Source organism: Castor canadensis, chromosome 10 (assembly GCF_047511655.1).
Source record: "Castor canadensis chromosome 10, mCasCan1.hap1v2, whole genome shotgun sequence".
In the NCBI taxonomy this organism is placed as follows: Eukaryota; Metazoa; Chordata; class Mammalia; order Rodentia; family Castoridae; genus Castor; species Castor canadensis.
The window spans coordinates 3,725,808-3,738,722 of record NC_133395.1 but is presented as its reverse complement, the minus strand read 5'-3'; the positions used below and the strand labels follow the sequence as shown (position 1 = coordinate 3,738,722).

General features: G+C 40.7%; 1 protein-coding gene across 3 annotated transcripts in view; it reads left to right on the top strand.

Moving 5' to 3' along the window:
* Myo16 (myosin XVI) overlaps nucleotides 1-12,915 on the top strand; it is a 518,261-nt gene that overhangs the window by 360,754 nt on the left and 144,592 nt on the right. For all 3 annotated transcript variants that reach the window (XM_074043002.1, XM_074043003.1, XM_074043001.1), the window contains exons 22-23: nucleotides 4,134-4,286; nucleotides 5,289-5,489. In XM_074043002.1, coding sequence (XP_073899103.1) covers nucleotides 4,134-4,286; nucleotides 5,289-5,489 — 354 coding nt within the window. The remainder of the gene's footprint in view (nucleotides 1-4,133; nucleotides 4,287-5,288; nucleotides 5,490-12,915) is intronic.

Sequence of the window (12,915 nt, the reverse complement as noted above, 5' to 3'; positions counted from 1 at the left end):
AAATCCTTTCCTGTTTGCCAAAGTTCAGCAGGTGGCTTTAAACTTTTTTTGGGCAAGAAGAAGGCAAAGTGATGTGGCGCTCGACCCTCTCAGAACTTGGTCTTCACCATGTCCCACTCTGGCTCACCAGATCAATCGGTGAGGCCAAGTTCAGTAAAGTAAAATGCTAGTTAAAAATGTTCAGCTGTCTCTGGGTACTGGTAGCTTATACCTGTAATCCTAGCTACTTGGGAGGCTGAGATCAGGAGGATCATAGTTTGAGGCCAGTCTGGGCAAATAGTTCACAAGACTCCCCATCTCCTATATGAGCAGAAAGAAATGGACTGGAGGTGTGGCTCAGGGGGTAGAGCACCTGCTTTACAAGCACAAGGCCCTGTGCCCCATTCAAAAAAAAAGTTAGCATATCTACTTTCTATTATGGAAAGGCTTGGGTCAGTCAAGACACGGCAGAGATGTCAGCTGTGAGAAAGCTGCAGCCAAGACAGTTAGTTACCTTAACCCCACAGGACGTAAGGGACACTATTAGATCCGCCAGACACAGCTGTCTGTGCAGGGTTTGCAATCAGAGAATCTGAAAGGAGGGGAAGGGAGATGTCACATTGGGTGGGCAGTTCTTGTTCAGTGGAGAATCAGCCTTTGGTTTTTGTTGGAACCCATTATCAGATATTGTCTCGTGTGCACAGACCCCATGTGAGTTCTCCCAGGTTCGTTTCTGGGGCTCAGCATTCCTGAGATAGATTGTGTTTGGCCCACTGTCTGTAAACGCCATAAAATCACACTGCTGAGGTATGGGGCCTTCCGTGCTTTGTTAAATAATTCAATAAAGTTTTTAATATCAGGAACCCTAAGATATTCTAATTGCAAATATCATAAGAACAAAAATATGTTCCAAGGTTCCATTCCATGGAAGGAGTTACTTATTGTCCATTTCATTCTCAATTTTAATAATTTTATAGCATCTATTATTCCTTAATAGCAAAATGACCTCATTATTAAAGGAATGTAATGAATTTTTAAATTGAGAGAACACAGCAAAATATTTTTTTTTCATTTTTTTTCTTTTATTATTCATATGTGCATACAAAGCTTGGGTCATTTCTCCCCCCTGCCCCCACCCCCTCCCTTACCACCCACTCCGCCCCCTCCCTGTCCCCCCCACCCCCTCAATACCCAGCAGATACTATTTATAGCAAAATATTTTTACATTTTAAAGTTTCATTCTCTAATAAATGTTATGAATTTCTGTTTCTCACTTATCACTAAAATGAAGGTGATAAGTGAGTATAATACTTTAACAGAAGGTTTAATGTGGCAGTCGAATCTGTCCAGCTTTGTAGAACAGGTCTTATCTTTCAAAGCCAGTACTGGAGAGTGATGCACAGGAAATAAACATGGAAACAGTCCAGAAGACCAGAGTCTACCATGTCACTTAGTTTTGATGGAATGACACCAGGGAATGACGTGCTAACCTATTTCAGCTATAGGAAGGAGACTTTCTCTGTGACACCTGAATCTTGAATGCCATCCCTCCCTGGCCAGCCGTAATATGCAGCTGATGGTTCAGGTCCACATTCAGGTTGTATTTGCCTGACAACAGCACAAGTACAGCTACCTGTCCGGTGGCACCCAGCCAGCTGCCACTTTGGCCCTATGTTCTCACCTGAACTGACTATATTTTTACTAAAGAAAATGGGTCACCCAAAGTGTGTGCTTAGCTAAGGAACTTGGCTCTCAATAGCAATAACTTCCAGCTTTGCATGCATTCCATGAAATCTAGTTGTCAAGGTGTAAGAGGAAAACTTCTAGTCAATTTTTTTTTGTCATAGGACAACTATGACAGAAGGGATAAAATTCCAGGAGTCACAGTGGTTAAGGATGGAGTGGTGGGGAGCAAAAAAGATACACAGAAATTCCAAGTTTAAACAAATCTTCTCTCAAGTTCTTTAGTTTTTAAAATTACTTTTAAGATTGCAACTATGTGACATGGTCCTTTATTTTAACTAATAGAATACATTAGGGACACCTATTCAGAAATTCATTTAACACTGAATTTGCAGACATTCCCTTATGCCTTGAAGTCAGAGATGCAAACAACAACAACAACAAAAAAAAAAATCAGAGAGGACAGTAATCTTAGAGCATCAGTTTGTGACCTGGAGCTAAGAATTTTTGTTGAGATGGTGTGGTTGTTAAAATGTAGTATTTAGGTCTTACTTGAATATGGTTATGTTGATTAGTATTTCACTTGGTGTGTTTCTATTATGCAAAAATTCTGCACCTCTCATATTAACAATGAAAAATTGTCCATGTCCAATCATCATTAAAATAATACAGCAGATTTTAAAAGCCTCCAAATTTTCATCTCTCCAGCCCCTGCTTCCATCAACGTGAACCCAAGCCCCTATCCTCAGTGCTCTGAACCTTGGTATGTCTGTCTATTGTCTGGAAACATTTCCCTGTGAGACGTCCTCAGATGCCGAGAATCCATTCTGTCAATTGGCTGGACATGCAAGGCCATGTTGCTTCCACTTCTGTGTTCAGTTCTCAGTTCACGCACAGCCACACCTTGTGCAGGTGCGGGTTCCTGCTGCTTGGAAAACTAGACCCTTCCTGGCGTCCTTCTCCAGGGAAGTGATTGTCTCCCTGATTGTCAGCAGGAGAACAAGAGGTGCTATTATGTGGGCCAGAGAGAAGATAGATATGAGCTCCCACTAGGAGGACAGAATGTCTAGAAGGAATTCTGGCTCATAGCTCCTATGTTGATACCAAACCTGGGGGAGATTTGGGGCACATGGAGAAGAGGAACCCAAGGGGGTCTTTCCGGATAAAACTGTGACAACTGAGTGTTATGTTATCCCTATGTATAATATGAATTCCATACTAAATATTATCTTACATACTGTTCCCTTCTCACACGAGCTGGAACTTCTTTGGAATGTTTTATCAGTTGTTTTCATCTATGTAAACCATTCATCTTTAATAGTTGGCCATGAGTTACAGAACACTAAATATTTCCCACTGACCTTTGGACTATATCTGGTGTAACACAGAGGCTAAGGGAGCAGGAGAGTCTTTGAGACCAATGAGCTCCTGAGAAAGTGGTGCGCATACAGCAGAGATGACACCCAAGGACAGCAGTGGGAGGGGCTGAGTGGAAGAGGAGTCAGGAAGGATAGAGGCAGAGCAGCTAGTGAGGAAGGAGGCCAACAGCAGTGGAGCGCAGAGACCAGCAAGAAGTGTTTGAGAAAGAAGAACCCACTGTATCAAATAACGCTGAGGGGTCAAGAAGGAGTACTGAGAAATGAATTTAGAAATTCCCATGTCACTGGCAAATTCCAGAAAAACAATTTTGGTAGAGCCACAGAGGCAAAAGCTTTATTAGAAGCATTTCAAGAGTAGGTGGGAGGAGAAGGATTTGAAACAGTAAGTAGAGCCAGGCTTTGGGACATTTTGGTATAAAAAGAAGGAAGAAAGTGGGAAAGAAGCCTAGAAGGAAAGTAACATTTCATTTTGGCTAAAATCGATCATTTCAAATTTTTTAAAAATATTGCACCATAGAGAAAATTATTTTAATATTAAAAGATTAAGATTAACACATAACCTTTACTTCCTGATGAGAATGTCTTACAGAAAGAGAAAAAATGCACAGTTGGAGGGATAAAAACCTTATTTCTGCAACAGACTTCTTGGACTGGCTGTGATGTCTGGAGGAAACCCCAGGTCCACTCATCTGCCTCCAATGTGTGCCCAGAAATGAGTCTGCAGGAAGCAGTCTTGCTTCCCCTGGGAGCTCACAGCACGACATGCCCTCCTTTTTGTCTTCATTTGTTGACAAAAGCCCAAGCATCTATCTCTTCCTTTTGGAAATATCGTTGAAATGTTTGAGACCCAGCATTTGAAAGTTAATGCTGTGATCAGGTTGTTTTTACTCACTTTGAGCTCAGCAGTCAAATCATGTGAAATCAAATGCTAGCACGTGAAGCCACCGGGTCGGCACGGCCCGTACTTTGTCTTTACTGACTGATAGATGTGATGGTCGCAGTCCATATTTCACCAGTGTGAAATGTGTCATTGAACAAGTGGGTCTACCCGGCTGGGTCACATTGTGTATTGTTTGTTTCTCCCCACAACAGCTCTGCATCAACATGACCAATGAGAAGATGCATCACTACATCAATGAAGTGCTTTTCCTCCAAGAGCAAACAGAATGTGTACAAGAGGGGGTTGCCATGGAAACAGCATATTCTCTTGGTAACCAGGCTGGAGTTCTGGATTTCTTTTTCCAGGTATTCACATAATTAGATACTTAACAGGATACATGTATCTAACTGTACTGGAGACAAAGAATTTTCTTTGTGAAAGGCCTTGCTTTTGTGATATCTTTACAGATGACATTCTGAAATGTATTTATAATTTTCTAAAATCTACTGAGGAAATTTTTCTGAAGAGTCACTTGAAAGATCACCAATTCATTGAAAACGCAAGAAATATCAGAACATTTTGATTTTACCCAACATTTTTACTTTACCAGGACTAAAACCGTCCCTTCGGCAGTTACAAATAGACAATGTATAAAATTGATTTTTAAAAGATACTATCTAAGACTAATTATCTTATTTAACCAATTCAACAGAATCTTTTTTAATTTCAAAGTTTCTAAAACTTGAGCTTAGAAAGTTTGTCAAGAAAAATATACACAAATCTGGATAAGATGGATAAGATTTGATCTTATGCAAACCAAATATGGAATATTTGATTCAAATTCAGTCTTAGGGCATCAACCAGTGTTTGGGGTTATCTTTACTGTTTCTACTTACATTGAAAAAAACTTGACTCAGTATTTCTAGTATTTAAATAAAAATCTATGGTATAAAGCAGCAATTTTGTTTAGAAACACAGGAAGACAGCACATGGGTTCTCCCATTAGATTTTTAAAATACTTGAGTACTGTTTCATGCAGGTACCATTGTGCTACTTAGATAGCACAGAACCTCCCTCTCTGCTTTATTTCTCCACAAATGTAGGTGTCTCAGTTATTTTATTTTACACCTTTTCCATATTCTGTAACATACTCTTGTGCCTGCTACCAAACTGTGAGAATCTCACAGCCATGTTACAGCTATTCTAGGCGGTGGGAACACAACACTGACCAGAAATAGAAGTGTATGCAAAGTACAGATGCATTCATTTTCTGAGCATCTATATGAATATAATGAAAACAAAATGAGTGAAAAACAACAAAACCATCAAACTGATACTAAAGGAAAAAATTGCCTCCAAATTTTCAGAAGCCTTCAGGATTCCTCTCTCTATTGGATGAAGAAAGTCAAATGATTTGGTCAGCAGAATCAAACCTACCCAAAAAGTTGCAGAATCTCCTGGAGTCATCAAACACCAATGCCGTGTACTCCCCCGTGAAGGACGGAAATGGGAACGTCACCCTGAAGGGTCGAGGCATGGCATTCACTGTCATGCACTATGCAGGGCGGGTGAGTTGAAGTTTGCGACGTGCACTAATGAACCAACGATCCTAGGGACAAGCTTTAAACATTTGATTTCTGGGGGGGGGGCATTATTTTGATAAATGAGAGCTGGATGAACAGCCCACCTACTTTCACTTCTCTAAGATCCTTGCTTTTGGTCTGATGAGGCTTTGACATCTTCAAAGCAGTGTGGAGCATGCTCCATGGTTGTCTTGTGCCTCTGGGGCTATCATTTAATGTGTGCAAAAGAGCCATGGACTTTAATGCAAAGAGCTCTGCTCTATACTTGGAGGCCTTTTTCATGGTACAACCTTTGGGTGCCTGAGTTTGTATGTCCTTAATACAGTCTTTAGTATTGAAGCATTTTTCTTAAACATGTGATCTTGAGAAAGCAATCTGCTCTTAGTCGTGTCTGTTCTCTAGCATGTTCGTGAAGCTCCAAGCCCTTCAAAGACCTCCTCTTTCCTGTATAAACCTTCTTATGCCCCCATCATCTAGACTAATGTCAGAATGCTCTGTCCTAGTGCATCTGTTTTTCACATGGCTTACCTGTGGTAACTGCCCTAGGCAAGACCTCAGCTCAGGTGTTTGTTCTCATTCACTCATAGTGTTCTTGCACCGCCCCCCTCTCTTATACTCCTTCAAACTCAAGTGTGAAATATCCTCCCTGTCCTCTTTAACAAGATCAAGTCTTAATCCATCTTTGAACTTAAATGTTTTAAGTATTTACTTCTTAGCACTTCTGCCTCCTATGCCTGGGGTGGAAGTGCCAGGGGAGTGGAAGCCACAAAGATCCTAGCTGCAAGGGAGTCTGATAAGGCAACTTTTCTGTCCTCTGTGTCTGTTTATCTTCCATCCAACTCTATCTGTAGTTAGTCTTCCACCTTTTAATTTGAATCCCTCTGCTCCCATCCCAACCTGCCACCACCTCTTAATACAAATCAGTTACTCAATGGTGAATCCCTAGTCCCCACTTCAATGTAGCTCAGCTCATCTCCACCAGTGTTTCATCAGACTGTGCTGCCCACCAAATAAGAACCATTAGAAGGTCTAAGATGGGCAAAGCATATTCTTCACCCTCAGATATCCCATAATCAAACAAGGCAAAGACAAATTAGCAAGTATTAATATACCAATGTTATTAACATAATCATACTACAAATTTTATATATTCTCATAGAGAAGGAAGCAAATCAGTTGACTCAACCAAGCATAGAAATGTTCTCCAGAGGACATACAATGTGTCCTAGGCCTACAGGGCTGAGTTCTGAGTTCAGGTCCAGTAATTATAAAAGAGAGGGCATTCTAACAAAGACATGAAATGGTGGTAGTAGATGATGTGCTCAAGACTTGGTTGCACAAGACAGAATCTGTTAGAGATATTTAAACAGAAAATAATCCAGTAAACAAAAGGTCATTGAGAAATGAAATTTGAGGAATGCCCTAAAGCCACACCACAGGATCAAGCCACCAAGATAGGTGCAGCCTCATCATTGGTCTGGAAGCTGCCAGCCATATTGAGAGGCTTCTGCTATAGGTTCTGATTCTGTTATTGCTGCCTGTACCCTGAAGCTTAGCATCAAAGAAATGAGTGACAACACTCAAGGGTCACCACTGCCAGAGCAAAGATCACCCCATGCACAACAGGCTTATCTGATAAAGTGACAGAAGCCCCAGAAGTGCAACCTCTACCACTTCTGCCTGGTAAACTAGGGCAGTGGTATCAAATGGGTGGAAGCTAGCGGGCAGTTAGCTCCTAGCTGCAAGGGAGTCTGACAAAGCAACTTTCCTGTCCTCTAGCTTCTGAGGTGCAGAAAGGCAGCTAAGGTAGCAGTTATGCCATTCCATCAAGTCCACCACGTCATATTTAGGAAAGGGTGCAAGTTCAGTTAAGAAAGAATGGTAGGCAAAATGCCTAAAATGCTTGTTTGGGGCAAAATCACTAAAACCATGCATGTACTGTTGAGAACTTTGTTCTGTTGACTGTCAGCTCATAGGATATTTTTAGAGAGGGTGGAAAGAGGAAACAGGGAAAACCGAGGCAGTGATTTGGAATTGGTAAAAAAGCAAGGGGGCTTTGGAAATGCTCAGTTAGGGTTTGAATTTCAGCAATAGCAGTGGATGCAAAGATGAGATTCACAAGGAAGAGGGAAGCAAGGCTGCGACTGGTGAGTGTGTAAAGTGAGGGAGGCAGAGCCCAAAATGCACCAAGAGTCCTCATGGGGCTCGCATGGAGCAGTGCACTGTGCCAACCAAGAGAGAAAATCCTGGAGAACAGGGGTGATACTCTCTTTTAGATATTCTGAATTTGAGGTTTGTAGTGGGAATCCTACTACTATGCTGAAAATACTTGATGCTAGCTAGGATCAAACAGGTCAGTTGATTTTAGGATCATGCATGGATATGTTTTTGTTGATGATTTTACCCAGGAAGAGCATGGGGAAGGGGAAGAAAAACAGTTATTAAAAGGGAAGCAGCTGGGTTGTCGGAGTGGCTCAAGTGGTAGAACACTTGCCTAGCAAATGTGAGGCCCTGAGTTCAAACCCCAATATTGCCAACACACACACACACACACAAAAGGAAGCAATACAAAACCTGGAGGAAAAGTTGATGTGATCATTAGGCAAAGACAGCCTCTGTGAGAAGTGATGGTGAAGTGGTGTCGTGAAGGTTAACAGGATGTGGGCAAGAAGTCAGTAGAAGACTTTATCAAAGAGATTTCACCTTTAAAAATTCTTTATAAAGGCAGGAATCTTCACTTTAAATTTTTTAATCCACTCCTTCTTAATATTAAATATTTATTGAATTTATGAAAATTATGTAAAAATTTACAATAAGGTATAATGACTTCAGGAAATTATTTTCCTAAAAGATTTATGGGGGCAGTAGTAAGTGTGTATGTGCTCAGCCCACCTCGTAGGTCTGTTTGCCTTGGACCTTGGAGATGAAAGAGGAACTCAATAAATGCTCACTGCATTAAAATGTGGTTGGAATCATAGCCTCTAGATTATTCTGTGTTCAGCTTTACAATTTTTTCTGGGTACTTAACAAAATTCTAATTTCAATTGGTTTTTAGAAAAATTGGGGCGGAGAGCCCACTAATAGTTTAAATTAATAGAACTATTTCAGAGTTTTAATAGACATTAAGAAAAATCAGGACAGTCAATTGATTAGTTGATACTGAGCCAAAATCCCTGTGGAATCATGAATTTTCCTCTAAAAGCACCTCTCCTTTTTAAGCAGGTTTTCCATAATTGGAGTCAATTTTGTGGTTTTATAAAAATCTTTCATTTCAGTGAAATGGACTAATGAGTATTAGCCAAAGGACTCCCTGAGGACTCGTTCACGTCACAGGAGAGACTATATGTAATTTGTGGCAATATGTCCAGACATATGCCATTTGAATCATGAGACGTAGGTAGACTCACTTAAATTTGGAGCTATTACATTTTGAAAAAACAGCAGCCTGTTCTACATTTTGTAAATCAAGAAATGTAGAAAAAGTTGACTTAAAAATTGAATGCAGTGTCTATTTTTGACAGCAGGGGGAGCACTCTCTTTGGCAGTTGAGTTGACCCCCCCAGGTGTGTTTTGCTTGCAGCCTCTTCTTTTGGGCAGAGGGATGGGCTACAACACATCTCTTGTCACCACCTGCTTTTCCCTGGGGGGGCTTACCTGTTCTCTTTAGAGAAAATTTATTACATCTCCTAGGAAGGATTACTGGTGATGATAGGACATCCAGCCCCCACCTGGATGGACTTATTGGTTTGGAGCAGAGGCTCGGAGGTCCTTTTAGAAATGTTTAAGCAACATTATTTGAATTATAGTTGAGGATGTTTTCTAAACACATTTGAATTTTTCATTACTCACAGGAGCACGGTGTATTTTCAAATCTCCATTCCAGGAACACTTCACAGCAAATGGAAAGAGGCTGTGCATGAAATATTAACAAGGTCTCATTAATGAGCAGGGTTTGGATTAAAGGAAGCTGGGGGGGGGCTTGTTATTTGGGTTGATTATTTGTTTTAACAAATTTTAAATCATATATGAGATTACCTGTTTTAAAGTTTGCCCTTAAACTGCTGATTTAAGGGACAGATAAGCATTAAATCCAGAATGGTGTCTAATTTTATTGGCTTTTAAAATTAAAAATCTTGAAGGGAAGAAGACTTATAGCTTGACAAAAGATAGTGACTCTTAGGAGAATTGAATTTCCATTAAGGCGATTCTAAACTAACTCTGGGAAGAAACAGTGTTTTAATGTTCCTAAATTTTGATGTGGGAAAAGTGAATGGAGTAGGAGATAAGAAAGTGATTTGAAGCAATAAAGATTGAATTAATACAGTTTAAGTTAAAATTAATAGTTGTGAAACATATGTTGCATGCATACACGACCTTTGTTTGTTGTCTGATCATGCGTCTTTGTCTGGAAGTTAGTATAGATTAGGATGAAGCAGTTTCCTTTGGATATTTCTATTAGGTGAATAGACCGCTGTGACTGGCCTAAATGACTTACAGAAGTTCAAGTCAGCATTGCTCTTCCACCCTTAGGTGATGGTCTGTCCCAGCCCAGTCTCTCTCCAAATGCTTACAGAGCATAAAAGGTAAAAGATGGCCCCCAGAGGTGTGTCCAGGTCTTCATCCGTCCACACAAGCTGTGGATAGGACCTTGGAACAGGGATCTTTGTCTATGCAGTGAAGAATTTGAAAGTGATGAGATCATCCTTGATTATGTGGATAGGCATTAAATCCCACAGGAACTGTCCTGAGGGGGAGTTGAGGGACAGATGGAGGTGGTGATGTGAGCCATGGAGTGATACTGGAGTGACACAGGCCAGGAGCCAAAGGACACCTGGAGCCACCAGGAGCCGGAAGAGGCAGGAAGGATCCCGGAGAGCTTCCAGGACTGCCATGTTTCAGAGATCTGGGCTCCAGATCCACAAAAGGGAAACTTCTCTTGTTGTAAGCCATTCAGTTGATAGTTATAAGACACTGAATAAACTAATAGAATTTTCATTGGTTCATTCAGTGTTACAGATGATAAGAAATGTGAGTCATTGTAACTTGTAACTTTGTAAGATTTCTTTACAGAGAAATTCACTTACTTGCTTCATTTTTAAGTGGCCCCTAGTCTTCTTCCTTAGCAATCCCATTTTCTCTGTCCTTCCGGATCGTGTCATCTTCCCACAGATCAAGCATTTTCCATCTCTCCCTGGCCTCACCAGTAATGAGGGCTCATACTTGCATACAATTTTAAGATTTAGAAAGAACTTCTGAGACACTCCATTACATCCTTGTGTATAAACATTACAGCTTCAGTTTTCTTTATGGAGGCCTTGGTGAAGGTCAGTGACTCACCAGAGATCACACAGCTACGTGTTAATTTCCCAGGGCTGCCATAGCAAAGGCCACAAACAGAGTGGCTTAAAACAGTACAAATGCATTCATCCACAGTGATGGTAGATGGAAGTCCAAATTCAAGTGTTGCCTGGTTTGTGAGAAATTGGCATTCCTCAGCTTGTAAACACATCACCCAGGGCTCTGCCCCTCTGTGTGGGTCTCTGTGTGTCCTCTTGTCTTCATGACATGCTGTAGGGTCCAGCCTAATCCAGCAGGACCCCTATTTAACCACATCTATACAAAACCATGTTGCCAAAAAAAGGCTCATATTCCGTGTTCTGGAAGGACATGAATTTGGAGGCCACATTCAGTTGCTAGCTGGTGGCAGCACCCCGCCTTTTCCCACAAGTCTCCTGTGTTTTCTCTCCCTGTCACATGATGGGGTGCCGTTCTAAAAGTTCTCCTTTCTGCATTCATAGACTCCAGGTAGTGCAGTGGAGAGAGGAGGGACATTGGGTCCACCTGGGCTGGATTTGACTTTCTGCTCCACTGTTGTGTGACTTTGAGGACAAGGACCCTCAATTGCTATGGCCATGAAATTTATAATTAAAGAAAATATAATAATGAATCTCATAAGCTTATTCTGAAGGTTAAGTGGTAGGCTGGCATTTCTTTTTTCATGTTTCTTCAAATGTGTGAGTCACATCTCCCCAACAGCAGTTTCAGGTTTGTGGTGCAGAAAGGCCATGGCTTTGGGCAAAATTTTAAAGTCATTAAGCAGAGGTGTTGAAGACTAGGAAATATTTCAGGGATATTTAATTGCCTTTCTCTATTTCCAGATGAGAATATTGGTGGGCCAATTGACTTACTCAAATAAAGTGGTAGAAATATTAATGATTTGTTTGCAAAAAATTATTAATTCTTGTATCTTACAAATGGGTTTACATGGCATAGGGCAGAGATTTCCAGATCGTGTTAGAGTATTTGTTTTTATTTTTGTATATCACAATATTACTAGCCTCTCTTCAGTAGGACAGCTGGAATTATTCCAGTTATATTATGTATTTCAGCTTTTCCTACCACATTGGAAGAATTCTGTAAAAGATAAGTGCAGAAAATTCGGATATTTCTCCAACTATGGAAACTCTAAGACTGTGCTGAAAGAGAAAACATGTGGATGACTGTCTTAATTTATGCTGATTTAGCATTCTGTTTGTCCTTGAATATACGGGTTGTTTTTGTAATAATTAGCTCTCTACCTTGATTTAAAAGCATTTGGTAGAAAATCATTTTCTTTACACTTTAGTTTTCTGGCAAATATTTAATTGAGCACTTTGAGTGCACTTCAGTACTTCAATACTATTTCCTTCAAGAAAATCAAAACCTTCTGCACAATTTATACATGTATATAGATGCATATTCTCTGCTGTAATTTTGTGACGGGATAAAATTTATGACCCCTTGATACAGTGCACTTGCAGCTCTGCTGTCTGTGATGGGTTTTGACTGTGATTTTCAGGATTCCTTCTGGCTCTCACTAAGTCTGATCCCTACAGAGTTGTCATCCTGCACATGTGAATCTGGATCCCCACTGCTCACTGCTGTGACTCCACAGGCCTTCATAGGAATCCTAAAACCAATGCACTGCTGATGGAAATTGTGTGGATCAAGAGTGTTACTGATTTGGTGCCCATCTGTAAATTGCAGGGATTTTTTTCTTCTTCTTCTTGAAAAGGATCTGCTCCACCTTTGAATAAACTAAATTTGAAAATAATCTGCTGTTTAGACTTATTCTGCTCTCTAGATCTCTGAGAAGAAAAGTGTCATGCCACCGAGACTCTGGCAGGTCCTAGGAGAGCTACTGGTCAACCCAGCCTCTTTGTCCTTAGCATATGGACATGGACTGTGTGCAGGGAGCATCTTGTCTTGTTCAGTTTCCCAATTCCACCTGTATCAGGAGCACTGTTGATATCTTGTCCTCTGGCCTTCACCCCTGGAGATTTGTAGGAGACACGATGTACCCAGGAAGACTCTGGAAGTGAACCTTTAAATCAAAAGACAAAGCAGACAGACTAATCAATGGGGCAGCTTC